At 34.4% G+C, this 21,524-nt stretch overlaps 1 protein-coding gene and 1 non-coding gene across 2 annotated transcripts; one reads left to right on the forward strand and one right to left on the reverse strand.

Moving 5' to 3' along the window:
- Positions 1-809: 809 nt before the first annotated feature.
- Positions 810-8,323, forward strand: LOC112459629 (max dimerization protein 4-like; the record flags this gene model as incomplete). Its single annotated transcript, XM_025023826.1, has 3 exons — positions 810-1,125; positions 7,371-7,507; positions 7,964-8,323. Coding segments are annotated over 2 exons (453 nt in total), but the record flags the coding sequence as incomplete, so codon positions are not given.
- On the reverse strand, positions 4,509-4,592 carry Trnal-cag. Its single transcript has one exon. It is a non-coding gene; the product is annotated as a tRNA-Leu (tRNA).
- Positions 8,324-21,524: the final 13,201 nt, after the last annotated feature.

The raw sequence follows: 21,524 nt of genomic DNA on the forward strand, positions 1-21,524 counted from the left end.
ATATATATATATATATATATATATATATATATATATATATATATTTGTGAACAAAATTTCTGATTAATACACTTCAAATCTCGAGAGACTTTAGATTTAAAATTCAAAAATGCTCAAATTAAAATTTTTTTAAACTTTCGAAATAAAATCGTAAAATTGGAGTTAAAAAAAGATAATTCAGAATTTTTCATTTTCAACTTCCACAATTCGCACAGCCGTCGAATCTACGCATATCAAATACTATGCAGTAGAATACGCATTTAGTTGCATTCGATTATTTCCTGTTCGGTGATTTGCACCGGAATTGGTCGGCCTCTTCTTGGTAAGCGCTCGCTGTTGCGTTACGAAATAGCATGCCGCATACAATACAAAGGAAACCGATTATCGGCCGGCGTCGATCCTATTGGCAGCTCTCAGAACAAAGTGAAACCGAGAGATATTTGATGATAAATAGTTAATTAAACCAAAACTTTTTATGTACAATGAGTAGATTCACATTTCCCGACATATCAGCATTAAACCGAAGCGCTAAATCATCAATAAATATTATAAAATGTATTAGAGTACATAATATATATAGATATATATATATATACTATAAAATATAAAAATATATATAGTATTGATATATATTTATCTAATTATATATTTTTTAAAATTAATATTACACATATACTATAATATATATACAACTACCCTGTATACTATATTTTAAACTGCATCACGTACATATATTATACCATAAATTAAACTATTATTATTATTATGCTATAGCTACACGATACTAACCACGTGTCATATCGTCTGGGTTACAGAGCCTGGAGGACCGCGAGCGTAAGCACAACATACACAAGGAACAGCTGTCGCGCGAGCACAGGTTCCTGAGACGGCGACTCGAGCAGCTGACGAACCAGACCGGCCTCCATGGCCTTCATGCGCTTCACGGCCTCCACGGGCTCAGCACGAGCGCGCCGACCGGCTCCGTCGCCGCTGCCGCCTCCGCGGCGATGCTGTCCAAGCGGCGCAGCATCTCCGAGTGCTCCCTGGGCACGGCGTCCACCAGCTCGACTGGAAGCTCCAGTAACTCGGATAGGTCTGCAGGTAGCCCATCCATCTCGGAGTCCGGTAAGTACCACAACGAGATCGTTATTAGATGTTAAGTTGAGGGTGCATTTCTTCCAATAGTCTCCTCGCAATTTTTCTCTCTGTCTTCATGCTCTCCCAACAGTTTTAAGCGTCTCTTTCTCTCTGTCTTTCATAGTGCGCGGATGCAGAAATGTATTGATTCCATGTTTTACCAACGAATTCCAGCAAAGAACTTTTATACTCTACCGATTGAACTAGTTCCGAACAATGAATTACATAGAAACGTCATAATAAAGTCATGGAATGACCGTACTAATAAATATATTTATAATAAAATTATTTACGGTTTCTATATATTACGTTTGATTATCAGAAGGCGTTCTTTTTTTCCAAAAGCATTTTGTAAAAATAAATTTTTCATGATTTTTAACATCAACTGCGATCGAGCATAGCGATTAACAATAATAATTTATGGCATAAAATTTCAATATTTCCTCGTAAAAGTCTTCGTATAATTCATTGCGATTTTTGACACAAAAATCTTTAAAGTACAAAGAGGATTTTCGCCAGCAACGCTTATCTTCCTAACTAGCTTGATTCCGTCGATTAAATCTTAATCGTCACGAGTCGGAATTAAAATGGAAAGCAGCACGATAGAACCTACTTTATCTATGTCGTAAAGTCGAACGGATAAATCTATTTAATTTCCCGAAGCGTCATTGTTTAAGTACGGTGTACAAACACAAACACACACACACACACACACACACAACAAATAAGTATACGCAAGATATGTACGATAGTCGTTTATCGTGGCATATAATAGTGTTTATACTGATTTTTCGAAATCCTGAAATTTTTTTATTTGTTTCCGAAAATCGATCGAACATGTACCGACAAAAAAATTGTTTTACAGAACATCTGTACATCTTTCTATTTCCGAGCCTTTTTTGGGGATCATATCGTATTTCTAGATAAAGTTTTCAAAATTTCAACTTTGTCTGTATTGAGGCACCAACGATGGCGACGTGCATCGCAAAAATGCATTCGCCACCGCGTGAAATATTGCAGCTTGCGGTGGATGAGTTTTCCAAAGGAGTTCCTGGAGTAAAAAAAGAAGTCATACTAGAGGAAGGCGAAGGAAATCGGAAAACGTCGGGGGTGCAGTGCGCGCGCGGGGGTTGGGCGTTGAAATTGATGATCCCGCGGGAATATCTCCGGCGAAGCACTTATCATAAGTCACGTGTGCCACGCCGGCGATTTTTCGAAAGCCACCCCGAATTTGCCGCGCTTTCTGCCTCGGAACAGCGAAATTTATTATTGTAATTTTTTTATTTCCACTGTTAATTATCTTAAATACATATTAGATACATGCGAAACTGTTCCAAACATACATTCTATTAATTTTTAAAATAATTAATTATTTTTCTGTGTGTGTGTGTGTGTGCTTCTTATATCAATATAATTTTCTCGATATGGTATCGTGCATTTAGATATACCACTATGTATACCACTATGATTGCGGAGTAATCATGTCTCCATTACGAGATATGTTCACTCCGGTGAGTCCGGCTTTACATTTATGGACTCAAATAGAATGTATGTTTTGCGTTGCGGCAATCTGGATAAGGCACTCTCTTCCACATAAACACACACATAAATACACGTATATACATATACTCGCGGAATTATTTCAGGACGATTTCCTCGGGCACCTTAATGTCGTGAGATTGTTGCGCTTAGCTAAATTGCCAAACGTGATAAGATCCCTCTTTAAGATTTGCTATTTCCAGCCATTAGTAACGGATCCTTGTGGTATGCGCGATGTGCTACGGCTAAATGCTGTAGTTGCACATTAGTCATACAAAACGTATTGAAAACTCAATATTTGTTCTCCGAAATTTCGGTTTATGATGATGGATTATTTATTAATTTTTCGTAACGTGGACTAGGAACGCTAATAATATACAAAGAATGATTGGTTAACGCAAAGTCGAAAGAACTGATTAAAGATACGGAATCGAGAGAAAAGAAATGAGAGAGAAAGAGAGATAGATATGATCCGTGGAAGTGGAATTTAACGTGAAACAGAAACGAGAAGTGTTTCTAAACAAAGAGCAAGAAGTGGGAAAGGAGAGAAAGACTCTTTGACAAGTCAAACATGCTCGACGTTCCCGTAAGATAATCATTTCTAACATAGACGATGTACAGACTCTCTTCAATCCGAAGTGATCCTTCAGACAAACCCTTTCATGCTTTGTCCCATAATTTCTCTCGAACAAATGAAGGTAAATATAAAATACAGTATGACGTGACTGCAGATTTAAGTGGACTGTATATTTAACAAACATGCATGTTGCTAATCAACCGAACTTTTTTTAACAATTAAAAGTAGTTTAATAATACCTTTTAATGACAGTTTAAGTTAACCATTGATAATATATTACATCGTCGTGTCCCAATATGATGCATTTGATTCGAAAATACCTAATAAATGTAAATCTAGTGTAACCATATATTATCTAAATAATATATAGTAAGATATATAATTCTTGTGAGTTTTCTAGTATATTCAAACTTAATCTTCGCGATTTATTTTTCACGGATTAACGGTTCTTAATTTTATTGAAGTAATAACGAACTAACAATGAGTATTTTATTTGAGTAACGTTTATGCAACTAAAATCTCTTTTTTTTTTCGCCCTTTGAAATAGACGGTTACATCAAGTGAGAAACCAGTAGACAGTTGGATGTGTAAATCCTAAAATGTAAATTTTTATCAAACTCGTGCAGCTTTTGATTGTCTACATTTGTTCGTAAATAATTGCGTTTTGTTCACTCTGCAAAAACATTATGAACAAAAAATTGAGTAATTTTGGTTATAATTAAGTACGTTTTTTTAACGGCACAATTGAAATTCCATGAAATTTTTTTGCAGAATGGACAAAAACAATTACTTTTAGTATAGAAAAATTGCGCGATCAAATGCCGCGTGAATTTTATAAGGTTTTATAAAAATATTACGATACCAATTTCACAGATCTCAGGAAGTTTGTTAATTAAGATAGTTCCTAGCAGATTTTGCGAGATTAATTTTTTTTTCTTCCAATCGTGTTACCTTCAGACTTTGTTATCGAGCACGGTATATTTGTGAGAAATTTTATCCGATAATTTGAAAAACTGCTAGAAAAGTGACATAGTGTCTATACTCCGTCCAACGAGAGATCATGGTTGATCAAACGAAATGATAGGGCACAGAGCCGCAATAGTGTTGGAAAATATCTATTAAAAATAAAAATAATTTAACGCGAACACTTTGTTACGGCTCTGTGCCCTATCGTTATTTATGTTTGATCAACCATGATCTCTCGTTGGACGGAGTATAGAAAAATTTATTTATCTAATTTTTTTGCAAAAAGAATTGTCAGAAGTGGGATTCGAACCCACGCCCACAGAAGTGGACTGCGACCTGAACGCAGCGCCTTAGACCGCTCGGCCATCCTGACGATGATACGTAGTAGGGCTGACTGAGACTGATGTGACATATAGTTGAATCATCATCAGCTTGAAATAAAAGCTTTTAGTATCCAACAAACATAATAATAAATAGAAAGTTTTATTCAAGATTTTAAACGAGAGACACAATGTTTGAAAATCGTGCGAGAGAAAAATTCGAAAAAATTTCAGTCAGTTTTATATAAATATATTAAGAAAACAACGAAAAAAGATAATCCATTCAACGAATCATTTATTTATTTTTTGAATAATTCTTGCATCCGCTCGAGCTTTCAACATGCTGAAACTCATAATAGCGGAGAGGGAAGGAGGGACGGGAGTGATAAAATTACAAAACTATTTCAGCCACTTCGCGCAAGTATATTCACGGGCGGTCATCGATAGATCCTTGGTAAATCGCAAGCGTGGAAATATTGACCGCGAAAGTTTCTTCGAAATCCCTACGGAAAGCTTTCCGTATATAGCACGGCGATTGTATATCTTCCACGCACATCACGTGACCGAAGTAATACTGACCGGTGACTATATGCCATGCGCGCGGCCGTTACGAACTTATCGCAACTGGGTTGGGACGCGCGCGATCGAGACTTAATCGGGACGTCGACGACACGTATAAATAGACTCAGATAATCCGTCCGCCGAGCGAAGCCGGAAGTTGGCGATTTAGGACTGAGAGAGATATTGCTCGCGGCGGTTTACCTGTCCCGCTCCATCTTCTACCGCGAGACGTCATCTCGATATGCCGTGCAAATGCGACTCGAAAATTGCTCGAGACGCAAATTCGAATCCACTTGATTTGAAATTGATATCCGCGACGGTCTAATATTGGATTTCAAACGCGAAATGCCCGCATCTTCGAGCGAAACTTTGTTCGAACGAACTATAAGAGTTAATTATCGCACTCGTGACGCGGATATTATTGTTATCTACCGTCAACTGCCACTTTCGCCTCACCCCGCCCCCCTCTTCTTTTCCATTTGTTCCTGATAAACGCGCGGACACGCAACGGGGCTGCACCGGTGCCCGGTTCGTTGTTACCGCGCGATAACGAGAAATGATTAACTAGGAGGATAACGTGACGCGCGACTTATTTTTACTCGCTTCACTGTACGGAATATTGATATTCATCCCCGGGCGGCACGAGTTCTAAACGCATTGGTCGCGCGCGTGTTTTTTAACGTCCCCGCACATCGCGGTGGGACGAGTGACGAATTTGGCGATGCCAGGGGTGCGCACGACGCTGGGTTTTAATGAACTCTTTCGCTCGCCACTCGTGCCACCCTTAAAACCGCCGTTTTTAATCAGTGCCTCTCAAATCGCGCCGCTCCACGTTGACCGCCCGTTTCCAACCAATCACGACCGATCAAAGGAACAATTTGTTCTAATTTTTATATTTCACACTTTATCTCATTCCACGTTCAAATCCTAAATTTCAAACTTGAAATTTTGACGCGGCGAAATTCTGCGTCGCGTGTTAAAAAAAATTTATTCGATATTTCATACCTTAATCCGACGTGGTCTCGCTCGTTTGTTACCCCGATCGCGAACCGTAATACCTCCCACGTCTGTGTTTTGAGCGCCACTGTCACCTGGACAGGTTAGCGATGTCGAGGACGCAAAGGTAGAGGGGTGAGAAAGGGAGAGGCGGGTGGTGACGAGGGCAGATCTGGTTCGCTTAGTGTGACGAGAATAGAGGCATGTTATTGATTATGGAAAAATACCCCCGGCTCAGAGCGCCGCGGGTGGCGAGGGCGGGGAGGAGGGGCGGGGGAGAGGGTAAAGCTAGCAAGTGTGGTCGACACCCCCTCGTCTTCTTCGAGCCGTGCCTTCCAGCGGGTGTCATGGCTACTCTACACCTCCTACAGTCTCTCTATCGCGTTTTCCGTTTGCCCTCCCTCCCCCTCCCACGCTCTTCTTCACCCGTTGTTGCCCTATCATCCCTCCGTCTGACGGTATGACATCATAATAACGGCGTGTCCTTGCCGGCTTGTGCTCATCTCTCTCGCGAGTATTGGCCAGACGGTGCGTGCGATTGATGCGTCGGTGCGCCTTCTTACGTCATGAGAGCTAGGGGATGCTTTCGACATGGGGAAAGCGATACTATTCAAAATACTTTGTATGATGACTTTGTACGAGCTGTTATTGTACCACTGAAGATTATATTATGTCTACAACCAACAGATCAATAAGTTTAGCTTAGAATTGCCGGCAACTTATGCAGGCTTTATCAGATCAATCGTATTTTCTTTGACCCTCAGATTCTTTGGCGTCAAATTCGTAGGGAATTACTCCGAAAGTCATGGCGAGTCGCTCGAAGGCGAAGCGACTTTGGCAGACTTATGAAGAGACACCAAATACGGTGGAAACGCTCAGAATTTAACCGGAAAGGCGGGGAGAGGGTGGGATCGCTCCCGCGGAAGACGATCTTCTCGCTGCCATTAATTAATCTCGCGTGATAAATGTTAAGCTGGCTGCCATCTTGGAGGATGCTAGACGCGAAACCAGCTGCGCGTCTTAATAGCGGCGGATGCCGATGCATAAATTTCCACTAATTTTTCACAACAGCCTCGTTTATCGCGTATTAATCAATACGAACAAAAAATAAAATAAAATAAAATAAGTCTCCTCTGAAGCTAAAATCGATGTTCAATTTTAGTAGTACGGATGACTTACTCGTTTTTGCTCGATGCGTAAACGAAAGGATTACTTTGTCATCGATCTCTCCTTTCCAGATTAAAACAATGCGAAATCCGCGCTTTCTGTTGCAGATGAAGTGGATGTGATTGGTTACACGAGCAATCAATCGGACACCGATGATCATAGTAGCGTACAGAGTAGTAGCGACAGCGGTGTCGCGATGTCCACCTCCAGACTGACTCTCTCCGAGATGATGGACAATCTTTAGGTGCGTATAACGAGATTGATTAAGTTCCGAAGGCGATCTCGGAGTCACTTGCACCATCCTGCGTTGGCGCACGCTCCTAGAGCGCGCCAATGTGGAATAGTGCTAACAACCGAATTCGCTGAAACAAGAGCGCAGAGAAATTCTATTTTAAGGGAGATAACATTAATTTAGCCGGACGAGACGAGTATTTGAATTAGAACAAATTTCGCTTGCAAAAGCTTAATTGCCGGATTACATCAAAGTAGAGAGTTAGCTATAGTTGATCACGTTCTATGATGAATGAAATACCGTATGCTAGGTACGGGGAAATCCGTTACGAGTGTAGGGACGTAAATCACCAAAGGGATAAAAAGCGGAAGATAGGAGTGTATAACGAGAGCGGAGGGGGGGGAGGGACAAGGGTGGTGGATGTTGGGCAAATAAATTCTCACATTGCTTCCTCTGCGCTATTTGCAGACAAAGAGGCGGTGCGATGGCGGCGAAAGAAGAAGCGGTTGAAGAAGGAAAAGAGAGGGAAGGATAGGGGAGGGGAGATAGAGCGAGCGGAAGAAGATCCATCGGGGCGTACGAAAATTGACGGCGCGCGAGATATCGACTCATACACACATTACATATATACACATGAAATGCACATTTAAATTCGTACTCAATGCAACTTTGTCCTTCCAAAATGGCCTGACTGGCAAAGCAACGTTATAGAGAAGAAGCAGTCCTTTAGATGTCACTCGACTTTGCGAAGATCTTCGACGAACGGAATAGATTTCAAAAAAAAAAATCAGAAATGATGGAACTTGGACAGGATTGCCATGGCTCGAAGAACATCAATCGACGCACACGTCAAATGATGCAAAGGGAAAGGAAATAGGGGAAACGACGTTATCTTTGATACCATCTCGGTTCTAGCCTACAGTATAAAAAAAAAGAAGTCTTCAATACTTTCATAAGTATTTCTACATGAATGTTACGAAGAAGAGACAATTGACCCGAAGAAAAGAATCCGTTAAAGAATCCGAGAGCAAGAAAGAAAACAGATGAAAATAAGGAATATAAAGATGGAAGATCCACTTAAAGTTCATCATATAGAAATCATATGGAAGCGGAGAACAACTTGGGAACGATTGAAAAGAAAGAATATATAAAATATACATAGACTTCATCATTAATATTTTACTAAAAAGAACAACATTTGAAAGTGTTGATCGTTGGAGAAACCAATAAGAAAAAAAGCTGGCAACTTCCAAAAGTTGCAAATACAAATAGAAAGATTGACATATTTCAAAATGAAGTCTGGCGTATATTATGCATTCAAAGGAAAAAATCCAGCCACCTTTCAGAAGTTGATCTCGATGAAAAAGGAGTAGCAGCATGGAAGATAAGGAAAACGTGAGCAAAATGAAAGTGAAGAGAAAAAAGAAGGTAACAAGAACATCTGGAAGAATGTGAAAAATAAAGAAGATTATTGTAAATTATCGAGCATTGACGAAATCATAGCGCAGCATTGTATATATTTTTAAGAACGAACAGATTTATTAAAACAGCGTAGATATGAAGGGGGAAGAGAGAGCGAGAGAGAGAGAGAGAGAGAGAGAGAGAGAGAGAGTGTGTGTGTGTGTGTGTGTGTGTGTGTGTGCGTGTATGCACGTGTGCGTGAGAGAGAGAGAGAGAGAGAGGCAAAAAAGCTAAATGAAAAATGGAAGTTATGGTAATGTTAAGCAGAAGCTGATTAATTTTTCGTTTTATTGCAAGCTTAATCCTAAAAATCTTGAAACGAATGAAATAAAGCATCGATTGACCATTTTGAGATTCGATTATTGAAATGCGCGCCTTTTGGGTTCACAGCTTTGCATTAATTGATAAAACTAAAAATTTATTCTTAGAAATTGATTTTGAAAAATTCGATTAATTCGGTTTTATCATTTTAATATGCAAAATGATTTTCAATTAATTTCCAAAGTAAAATTCTATTAATTTTTTGCACGGAAAATTGAATAGAGGAATAGGATAGAGAACACAATTTAAAAATAAAGATTTAGTTCTAGAAATTTATAATACTTTTTAAAATTTATTTAGGTTAAAAGAATATTTTATATGAAGTAAATTTCCAAGATAAATTTATAGTTTTATCAAAATCTAACCAAGAAAAATTTATTTTATAAAAAGTTATAAAATTAGTCAACAAATCGGAAGTATTTATCCGAAGCAATCCGCCTAGTTTAAAATGACGAAATTATTAAAGTAATTTGTAATATATCAAATAAATTATAATAAAAGTATTTTACAAATTTATTCATAAAATTTATTTAATTTGAAACTTAAAGATTATATGCAATATTCGGAATTAACTGTAATACGTTAAGATTATAAAATATGAAATTATTTTTGTAGTATAAAATTATGTATAAAAATTAGAATTACTTAAAAAGAGAGATTATATACAAATTATTTCGATAACACAAAATTATTTCCAATACTAAATCGCGGATTACTTCCATCGAATGTTATTTAAATAATCATACAAACAGTAAACAAACAAATAAGCTTATTAAATAAATTTACCAAATAAACCCCGCGCCGTCGTCATATTTGCAAAAGGGAATAAATCTTCATAAAACTCGACACCGCGTAAAGTGGAGGAATATGAGAAGGGAGAGTGTTTAGAGAATGAAGAAGACGGACAAAGATAGACAAACGGCTAATTTCTCGATGAATAATGAAATGCGATTAATTAATAGATAACAACGCAAACTCACACAGACACAAAAGAACAGATATACACACGTATATGTACACATATATAGTTAAGTAATTATTATTCTGTAATTAAGCGAGCAAGCAAAGTATAAAAAACAAAGTATAAAAAGCAAAAAAAGTAAACTGATAATTATAATACGGCGTAAGTGAAGTTTCATTATATATATTATATATATATATACACACATAAATATAGAGTGTCCCTTATTTATAGATTTAGAAATAGACAAAAAGTCTTGAGTGACTTTTGCTCTTCAGAAAATTTGTTTATAACGAAATTTTCTTCATCTACTTATTATGAAGAGAAAAACAAAGAAGAATGCAAAAAGAGAAATAAAAGAGTTATAAGTAAAAAGAAGAATTTAAGAAAAAAATTACAAAACAAACTAAAAGATAAAAATTGAAGAAATGCAAATTATATGAATAGGCAATAAAAGGAGAAATTTCAAAATCTAAAAGACTTGTAAAAAATTTATTTGTTGTTATAAACGAAATAATAGACTGCCGAATGTGCAATAGAATAATTGAAGAAGTAATTGTGGAAATAGGGGGCACTCTAATACATACACACATGTTCGAAGAGTACAAATTCCACAAATCCCTCATTGGGTATTCTCGGGGCTGTTATCATCTTTTTATGTGACGCGTTTTTTTTTCACGATCTTGGACTATTCCCAGATCATTCGCGAATGATCTACAAAGCGAACAATCTAGGTTATGGATTTGAAACCGATACAATTTCGCATTTTGACGCTAAAATGATTTTATTTCGATGTGAAATAATGTCATGACATTTTTCTCAATTTTGGCAAGTTAATATCTTTGAAAACAATTATCTTATTTTGTATATGTTAGAAAATAGTGTTGGTTAAGACATAAGGAAATTGTAATTGTAAGTATATTATTATAGAGAATGTTATACTATTTCAATCTAAATATGAAATATATAGGTATGAAATATTATGAGAGATTCAGCTTAACGAAATTGTAGAGGTTTCAATTTCTAATCTAATATCGAAAATCGGAGACGTTTTCGACTTAAAGGACAAAAAACGAAAAGGTCCTTTTGTAAAATTGGCATTGAACGATAGTTTAATGAATAGACTGATTACCAAATATAATGGATGATCTCTGAAGACCGTTAATTTGTAAGTTGGAGATAAATGTTTTTGGTGAGCATATTGTGGAAAATAATCCGTTGCAGGAATATGTGTCGTCGGTTAACCCTTTAACTTTTTCTCGTACATGAGGTACGCAAAATAGTCGGAAAGTCTGTCGTTGAAATGCAGAGGCGGTTTGTAGAACAGCCTAAATGAAAAGTGTTTCTCTTTTTTTTCTCACAGTACTTGTTAATAGAAGATTTCTTTATAAAATTAAAAACGGGAAATTTAATTGTTTCAACTTTTAAAAACTGTTTTTAGACTGGATGATGATCGATAGTGACAAAATGCACCAGAATTTCTGCAATTAGCGGAAAAAAAAACGAAATTTGTAAATGATAGACATTTAGATTTATCAAATATGACATAATCGCGATCTGTTTGAGATACATGCTTTGCGATTTCGTAAAAGAATCTATAATACAAAAATCGGTATTAGATTCTTTATATATACACACAGAAAGCGCATAAGTATATTCTTTATATTTTGATTTTATTTGTATTATTTCCTTCTTTAGTTCATTTTTTGATTCATTATTTTTTATACGTTTCTATACGTTTCATTTTCGTTTTATTTAGTTTACTATAAACATTTATTGCCTTCATATTATTGATGCAGTATTATACTATTAATGTAACATAGCAAAATTGATCAATGAGACGAAAATTCTAGTGATATTTAGTATTAAACATTGAAGTCTTCAACGAGACAGTTGAAATCTTGAAACTTTATTAGCATAGAATTAAAGAAAAATATAAATTACCTGGAAAATTAAAAGATTTTTTTATTACACTTAAATTTAAAGAAATTATTATTTATACAATATTATTTAAATATTGTCAAAATGTTTAACTTTTCCACTCTTATTATCTTTCTTTATTCTACACAGTATTATATATAATAAATAAATATTTTAAAATGTAACAAAATATGTTAATTAAGGAGAATTGAATAAACATTCTAAAGTTATATAGATTCCAATATTTTATAATCGAATATTTAATCGAAAATCGATTTAATTAGATATTATGGAATCTAGTGATCTAAAAGAGGGATCGGAAATCTCAAATATAATAAAAATATAAGTTACAAAAGTTTTTTATCATTTAATGTTAGATACTTCTTGATATCTTAAATTCATTTAAATGTAATTTTAATTATAACCTTCAATTTAGAGATTTTGGGAAAAATTTTGAGGAAAGTAAGCATAAATATTAAGCATTAAATTGAACATTAAAACTTTACGAAGTATTAAAAACTGAAATCGATTCAATCGAATATTATGGAAATATCTCCAAAGCACTAAAAACAGATTTAATTAATTGGTGGATGCTTGACTTTTTTAAGCTAAATGTAAGTTAAAGGGTTAACTGTTGGGGATAGTTGTTGGATTAATAGACGAAGGACGTAAGAGAAGTACACAAATACATCTTGACAAGAGAAAGGAAAACGAAACAGCAGCCAACGAAAGAAAGACAGATGTCAGGAAGTGAAATTGTGAAGATGATGAAGATTTACCAGGTCAAATCCCGCCGAGAAAAAGCGACCAAGCCGAGTGAAATATTTTCAGCGAGGCACACCGCGATTTTTAATATTGAATCGAATATTGATTGTTGTATCAACAATCGTCTATAGCTATATTGCAATCATATTGGTTGTTGCGAATCTATACTCGCGGTGAATACACCACAATTATAAATAGGCGGGCTTTGACCGCGGTAATGTGCATGATCCTGCGCCTATCTTTCGGCAAATTTTGCAATTTTAATTTCTATTTCTTTTAAATTGTAAATTACACGTAGCTTTATATCGAGACTCTTATATACAGTATTTACTTTAACAAAAAATTTGAGAACTTTTTTTAAAAATTCAATTTTACATTATTAGATTTAACTCCTGAATAATGGGAAGATTTATGTATCAATATTAATCTATATGGGATAATTTACTTTATTAATTTAAATTTATTACTTTGCTTAAAAAAACAAATGGCGTTGGCTGTCGTTTATCTTATCACTGATTATCAATTAATACACGAAAAAAACTCGAAATAGAAGTGACACCGTTGATCTTCGTACGCCAGAATAACAATAAATCTTTGAATAAAATAAAAAAAAAAACGCGCGCAGGACAAACGAGGGAACCACTAAGAACCAATAAAAAAAACTAACTACAAAGAACTGCTAGAAAACAAAAAAAAGTGGAAAAATAAATAATAAACAAATAAGCACAAAAGTAAGCAAGACCTCTGCGTAGAGATCTAAATGAGCAAACTCTATCAATTAATTAATAACTACGGAATTTTTTAAAGAATCTTCCATTTCTGAAATGCACAATATATGGATCGTTTTAATTTTAACCGTTTTTAATTGCCAATGAAGTAATTTTATTGAAACTAAAGGGATTTTACAATAATAAATCATTCTTCTTTAAATTTTTGAACATTAAACCATTAATTGTTTAAAATTTTTTATATTAATTTTATATTATTATTAAAATCTTTAAAATTGTAATTTATTCACCAATTAGTGAAATTCTTTTTTTAAATAAGTTTTTTCAATATCTAATTTTTTTTTTTTTTCAAATATACCTCATGATTTCTGAATATGATTAATTTGATTAGATAATTCTGGTATTAATCCAGAACTTGTACCACAAAACAATCATAACTTTATACTGGCACCTTTACATTATTATCACGGCCTTTTGGGTTTAAAAAATCAAATTGCATTTATATATTATATGGTTTTGCAAGGAAACTCAAACAAGAAGAAAATATTATAAGTGTTGTCGGACAAAAGTACATATACATTTATGAGGAATTTTTTTATAATGTGCAAGAAATTGTAAAAGAAAGATAATTGTGAATTAAATTGTTAAATTGAACACATTGGCCTTCTTTAAATTTGTCAAAAGAATATCTGGTATTATATGAAGTAACCAGAAATAGGTAACCAAAAAATCTGTTTCCTAGAATGATGAATTGAGACGACGATTGGAGTCGTAACGATTAAATAGCTATTTTAGGGTGAATTATTAAGAAGCTAATCTAAAAATAAAACCGTCATAGAAATAAATAGATTCAACGTTTTTGATTTTTAAAGATTGCGGAATTCTTAGAATATGTATTAAGTTGATGCAAAATATTTGGGGAGGGAGAAAGAGTTAGATTAGATTCGTCGTATTTTACTAAAAGTTGAAAGTAAAATAAAATCACGCAGAAAATTTTTAGAAACAGAAACTGTTATTAATGTCATGATGAGTCCCGATACACTTTTTCTATAAAGAGTGAGACGCTTTTTATCGCTGTTTAAAAAAATACAAGACGGTAATCTTAATTGAAACAAAACATAATAAAAAATAATTACTCTTTGCATCAACTCAATAAATATCAATGTAAATTTCGAAAGATAGATTTTTTTCAAAAGACTTTAAAATTAACAATAAATATTTTCCAAATTTGAGCAGAGACAAGCAGAGTCGAGTTTTCTTTTTCGTTGATTTACAGTACCGTGGTTTTATACTAGATGTTTCGACACATTTACATAATTTAGCTTCACGCAATTGTTCAGATAATTACATATTTATGTTACACTTATTTTCACATCCGCATTATCATTCTTAAAGACAAACTGTCCTAGTTCTTTCTTTCCGCGCGTAGGATGGATACTCTGTACATATATTTTATTAAAAATTACAAGGGTGACGCATATTAGTCTAATTAAATAACAACACTTCCTCAAATTATCAACGCAAGCGAGTGTACTATAAATTGTAATCCTGATTAAGAAGTAAGCGAAAATAGATACGATAATAGAATATTGAAACACCCTTGAAACCATTTCGTAACCAGAAAAATTAAGAATTTGATTTTGATAAAATAAATTTTTGTCAGCTCCTCTTAAATCGTTTATTATTAAAACCAACAGAAATATTTGTGTATTGTGATTATTTGCTGATATCTATAATCTCACTTACTGACTTATTTTTTAATTATATATTTAATTAAGCGTACAGAAAATCTTTTCTGTATTATGAGTATGAGAAGGAAAGACGTAAAAGAGAAAGGGGAAATGAGGATGCAAAAAGAGAAAAGTAAAAGAAAGATAACGAAGAGAAGAGAGATGGAGAGAGAGAAAAAAATGAATGAATGACTTAGGAAAGGGGAATATGTATACAGATATATATATTCGATCCGAAAAAATGTTCATTTATTCTTTCTTCCATCTATCTTTCTCTTCCATCGAAAAATTCACCGATACTAAAAGTGAAAGAAAGAAGGTAACTGAGAATGATAAGCGCAACAGAGAAAGATAGGGAAAGAATGAGAAAAGAAAATGAGGGAGAAAGAAAGAAAGGGAGGGGGAATTGGGATGAAGACGCGAACGAATGAAGAAAGATCACCAGGCAATAAAACTTGACACGTTATTGAAGTTGACAAAACGAACGACGAAAATGCGTTAATTTAAGTCGCTAGGTTAAAATTGTATTTATACGAATGAAAATTTATATATATATATATATTATTATTGATACAATATGTTCGCGCGAATATGAAATTTTGTATTAATTATTAAAAACTTGATTGTCATTAATTGATAGATTAAAACTTAATTATGTAATTTGATGGTTGCGCTGATACCTAAGAATTTAAATTCGTGGAAATTATTACTAGTAAAAATTACGAATATGCATATACAAAGTAATTGACAGGTGAAAGAGTAATTCGACTGACAATAACAATGTTTATTTATATTAATTAATATTAAAACATATTATCAAAGCTTATTATTGTCGATAAAAATTAAAAACTGGACAGATAACGAAGTTCGACAGATAACAGATTTGACCGATTTAATTGACAATAACAATGTTTATTTATATTAATTAATATTAAAATCTATTATCAAAACTTTAATGAACATTATAATATCGAGAGAGAAATCGTCTACCAATCAATATTAATTAGTACCACTATTTACTTTGCAATATTATTAACAAATGATATTGTACGTACATATATGATTAATAGCCGATTAATAATCGATTTCGATATTTTAATATATTGTTCAATGATCGGATTTAATATTAATTAATATTATGACCGATTACTGATTATTATCGATCAGTACAATACTAATTATTATCAACATCAATCAATAGTAGAACATTCGTGCATGGTTGCGTGCTGCCTGCTATTTCTGATGATTGTTGGATCTTTCCGGGGAAGTTTCACATTATTACTTATTTTTTTCTTTTAACAAAGACGTTAACATCGAGAAGGTCTTCGGGCGTAGGATAACATTTACAAAAGGAGTCCCTTAAGTAACGCTTGCTTGAGATTGAGGAAAAACAGAGAAGAGAGACCGAGAATAAAAATACAAATAGTAATGAAAACAAAAAAATGGGTGTTATTTTTAGATGTCTGTTAGATTATCAGAAATCAGAAAAACCTAAAGGATTAAAAAAAAGATGCTTAAGCAGAAAAAGGAATAAAAAAAGAAGAAACTACTATTAATACTACTACTATTACTACTACTACTATAACTATTACTACTATTGCTGCTATTACTACAACTACTACTACTATACTACTACTACAGTACTCGTAATAAGGATTTAAAGGACGTAGATAAAACTTAGTTGATGCGATTTTTAGCGGGGATGCGAATTAGATTTAAATTTAATTTTCGATTAATCGAGTAAGAGATTTTTTTTACTTTTAACTCGACAGTTTAATTAGGATTTAATCCCGATTAACACGGTCTCGAGTTGAATGTGAATTTAATTCCGATAACATATACGAATTAAATTCGAATTTAATCTCGATTAATACGAGATCTCGAATTAAATTCCAATTTTACTTCGGGATTGTGAGAATTACATTTGAATTTAATTTTTGATTAGAAGATCCTTTTTGGAGTGTCACTTGGGGACACCTTTTTCATCGTTCGACGTTTTGTCGCTTTACTTGTTTAGATGATTAAAGAAAGACGGAGGATATACACTGAAGAAGCGAGTGTGACGACGGATCTTTTTTTTTTTATAAGTCCTGTAGGCCGAGATCGGCTTAGTCGCATCTCGAAGATCGTCCTCCTTCAAGGTGTTCCCTTGTTTTTTGGGCACCCTTCAAGAGCTGTCAACGGTAGAAAACTCTGTGCAAGGTTTCAACATTTATTAGCACCTTCAAAGTTGAGTATTCGAAAAGCTCATTTTCAGTCACTTGTAACGATAAGCTATTGGTGTCTCAACTTTTTCGAGAGCGGTGGTTATATAATACTTATATAATTGAGTGTTTATATATGTAATACTCTGAAGTGTTACATCTGAAAGTGATGTACGCGCAAAAGATGGACTAAAAGATTACATATAAGTTAGGGAGAATTAAAGAGAGAGCTATCAGTGTATCAACATTTTTGGGCGCAATAGTTGCGCTCTGTAATGTTGAAGTGATGTCTTTATAAAAGAATGGATAACGAATACACAAAGTAAGTTAGGAGCTATAGCTTAAAGAGAAGCGAGGTGCGAGGAGATACAGGAAAATAGAAAGAGAAAAAGGTGAGAGAGGAAGGACGAGAGAGTGGGATGAGGAATGCGAATTTTGCGTGGCAAAACTCCTTCAGACGAAAAGTGCGGTCCTTTTCTCGGTCGTTGTTGAGCCACGCGAGTCTTACGCGCGAGAAGATGAGGGTTCTCACCCAATCTCTCATTCTCTCCATGTGTTAAAACATATACAATACAAAGATGAGACGGGAGGATGATCTTCGAGCAAATAGACGCGATAAAGGCGAAAAGTCGAGGAGAGGGATAATAGTAAGAGGGCGATGATAATAATGGAGGGTGATAAACGAAAGGAGGAGGAGATAATAATGGTGGCGAGTGTGTCCTCGCTAGCGAGAGACACGCTTGATGTTGCAAAGTCCCGTCGAGTTTTGCGTAGCGACTATACCGATTCTCGAGATTCAAAGGCTTTCCAGACTTTGATGATAGAAGGATCCAAGGATCTCCAGCGCAAAAGAAGATACATAACCAATGATTACTTCCTTGCAAAGTTCGGATTTCATCCAGAATCTAAGATTGTTTTTTTTTTTTAATCAAGGATTAAAAAAACCTATGATCTTAAGAATGTAAAGAATTGAGACTCCTGGATTTAAAAACTTTATGACTCGACAATCGAGGAACTTGATGGTCCAAATAATCCGAAAGAAACCTCCATAGGTTTCGATTTCGATTTCTTTTTGAGACCTTCAAGAATCCGAGAGCCGTGAATGCAGAATAGGATGATAGGGAGAGTTGTCGGGGATCTAAAAGGGAACTCGGAAATCCGTGGATTAGCCTATAAAGGAATTCTCAAAGCTTCAAAGATAGCTTTCTCAAGAATCCAAAAGTGTGGATTCCGAGTGAGGGTGTGTTTCAGTACTCTAAGGAGTAGTCCAAAAGAATATCGAGAATATAGGAGCCATGGAGATTTAGAGTATAAAACGCGCGATGGAGGTATCTCAGGGCTTGGAGATCCAGGGCCTTCGTAGTTGTGCGCAAAAGTCGGCGGGCATATTGTTAATATACACGATCCAAAACAGAGAAGTAAATAAATCGACGACGAAATCACTTTAATAAGCAAGCTAGCAACAGAGCAAAAGTTAAAAAAAAAAAATAAAATAAAAAAAGCGAGACGAATTGTAATAAGTAGGATTGAAGTGAAGTAACTGAAGTAACTGTGGTTTGGGCTAACTATATACTCGTCGGTTATTTTCCTTAGCTCGGATTAATGACAGTTTTAACAGTGTCATGTCGTCCAGTGATACTTGTCGAGTGTGCTTGTTTACAAACTCGAAAGTTTGCATCTCAGAGTGTGTCCATCACTTGTTCGGAGTAGGGTGAAGTGGGATAATTGTGCAATCGGCTTCAAAATAATTAAAATATTTTTGTTCTTTAATCTCTTGATAAAAAGGTTACTTGATCGAAGGATTTTATGGAGAAATAAAATTGGTTGTGTATCGAAAAAATAAAATGAAAATGGATTTAGAGAAAATAATTATAAAATATTGAAGACAACAAATTCCTGCAAGCACATTTAAATGCGTAATATAATCCGTAATAAAAGTCAATCGCGTATTTTGAACAACTCAGCAGACACATACCTATCATTTTATAATTTAGTTGAAACTTTAATCAAATTCAAGTAACTTAATTTAGCCTAGCCTTACTTTTACAAGTATAAGGAAACAAAATTCTGAATATTCGAGGGAGAAACACAAATAACTCACTTCACTTTACGCGAATCGCGATCGGAGTCGATTGAAAGAATGAATGAGAGAATGAAAGTGGAAGAAAGGCAAGGAGATACAAAGAGAGAGATTTGAAAGAAACAGATGAATATAACGTTATAAAGTACTATTTAAACGAATGTGAGTGTGTGAATGTACGATGATGAGATATATCTAAGACCTGCGAGAAAGAGAAAGAGAGAGAGAGAGTGAGAAAGAAGACATTTTGAATTTTACGAAAAAGAAAAAAACGGAGGAGGCTAAATGAAGCGAAGCAAAATCATCAAGTGCAACGCAACGGTCGCAATACATAAAGTTAAAGATGATGAGACGAACATCGAGAGCGATGCAAAATGTTTACACATTCCGATCACTAGAGATAATACAATCTAAACGGGAAAGAAATAAAATTGATGAAAACAAAAGAGGAGATATTCTCTTAAACGAATGTTTGAACATTTTGCATCGCGATTGAAAATGATTGTGCGAGTTTTTGCGCGATGATTCCGAAATGAGGAAAGTCCGGTTGACGATTTGAAGGTTGACGACTACGAATTAGGGAAAGCATTTCTGTCAATTCGTCGATTACTGTCGCGATATTCGATGATCGACGGTAATTAATGCTTAAGGCGGGGGAATGGATGCGTGGGAAGGATTAGATTGAGTCTGGCGCGATTTATTACGGTTAAAATACTGATTGGTTGATTGTCGTTGAGCGAGGTGAGACGACTGTTGATGAGGAGGACGAAGAGAAGGAAGGGCAACCATCACTTATTATATATTATTGTACATATTTACCTGTAATTGCTATTCGTATCGCAGAGGTTTCTGTTCTCTCAAGATCATTTTCTCGATGATTCAGCGGAAAAAAATGACAAAAAAAATGTGAATAAAGTTAGATTTGTGTATTACTGAACCAGTCCCTCTTATCAACACCGTAGAATAAGGAAAGCGTGTATAGCGGATAGTAACAAGATTCGTCAAATGTTAGAAATTATTCGAAAAGAATTAATTGTTCGATTGTCGTATATAAAATGTCGCGCGAAAAGTTCCGAGTTTTATGAAACTCTTTTAAAATAAACGCGTTAATTTGGAATATATTAAACTATTTATTTGTGAAATTGTGTAATTCCGATCGGGAACGTTGATGTGATTCTTCAAAAGTATGCTTCAGTTCTTCGCGAAACGTGCGCGATTAAATTTCAGTAATTTTATGAAAAATTGTAAAATTCATATTGCGTTGTACTACGTGTTATTGAAAATTCTTTCATATTGCGTTCCATTTGGTACAATCATTAATTATACTTTGGCAATCAAATAAATATGCATCACGCAGTAAAGTAAAAAATTAATCGAAAATGAAATAAGAATATTATAGATTCACATACACTGAAAATTTATGAAATGTCGCAATACGACATTTATTGAAATTAATGAACTGGTAAGTTAAATAAATGTGAAGATAATGTTTTGCAAAATGTACATAGACTATTATTATAAAAAAAATATGAATGACTTAAACAAAACCACATCAACTGTTCTTGAAACAACGCAGTAGATGCATGACGAAGGAATTCATGAAGTTTTAAAGCGTATAACCATTCAGCCATCAAGGAATAACAGGAATGACTTCAAATATCAGGTAAGGTTAATGTCAATTTCTTTAACACATTGCTTGTTCGATGTATTGAAAACGAAAATCGACAATGTTCCAATTTATAAAACAAATTTATTTAACCTCGAAAATTCAATGTTTATATGAGGACTTAAATAACATTTTAAGCTATCGACATTGCAAATAATTTCCTCGTTGGATGATTTATCCTTTCAATCTTATT

Source organism: Temnothorax curvispinosus, unplaced genomic scaffold (assembly GCF_003070985.1).
Source record: "Temnothorax curvispinosus isolate PA1 unplaced genomic scaffold, ASM307098v1 QBEX01010032.1, whole genome shotgun sequence".
Classification (NCBI taxonomy): domain Eukaryota; kingdom Metazoa; phylum Arthropoda; class Insecta; order Hymenoptera; family Formicidae; genus Temnothorax; species Temnothorax curvispinosus.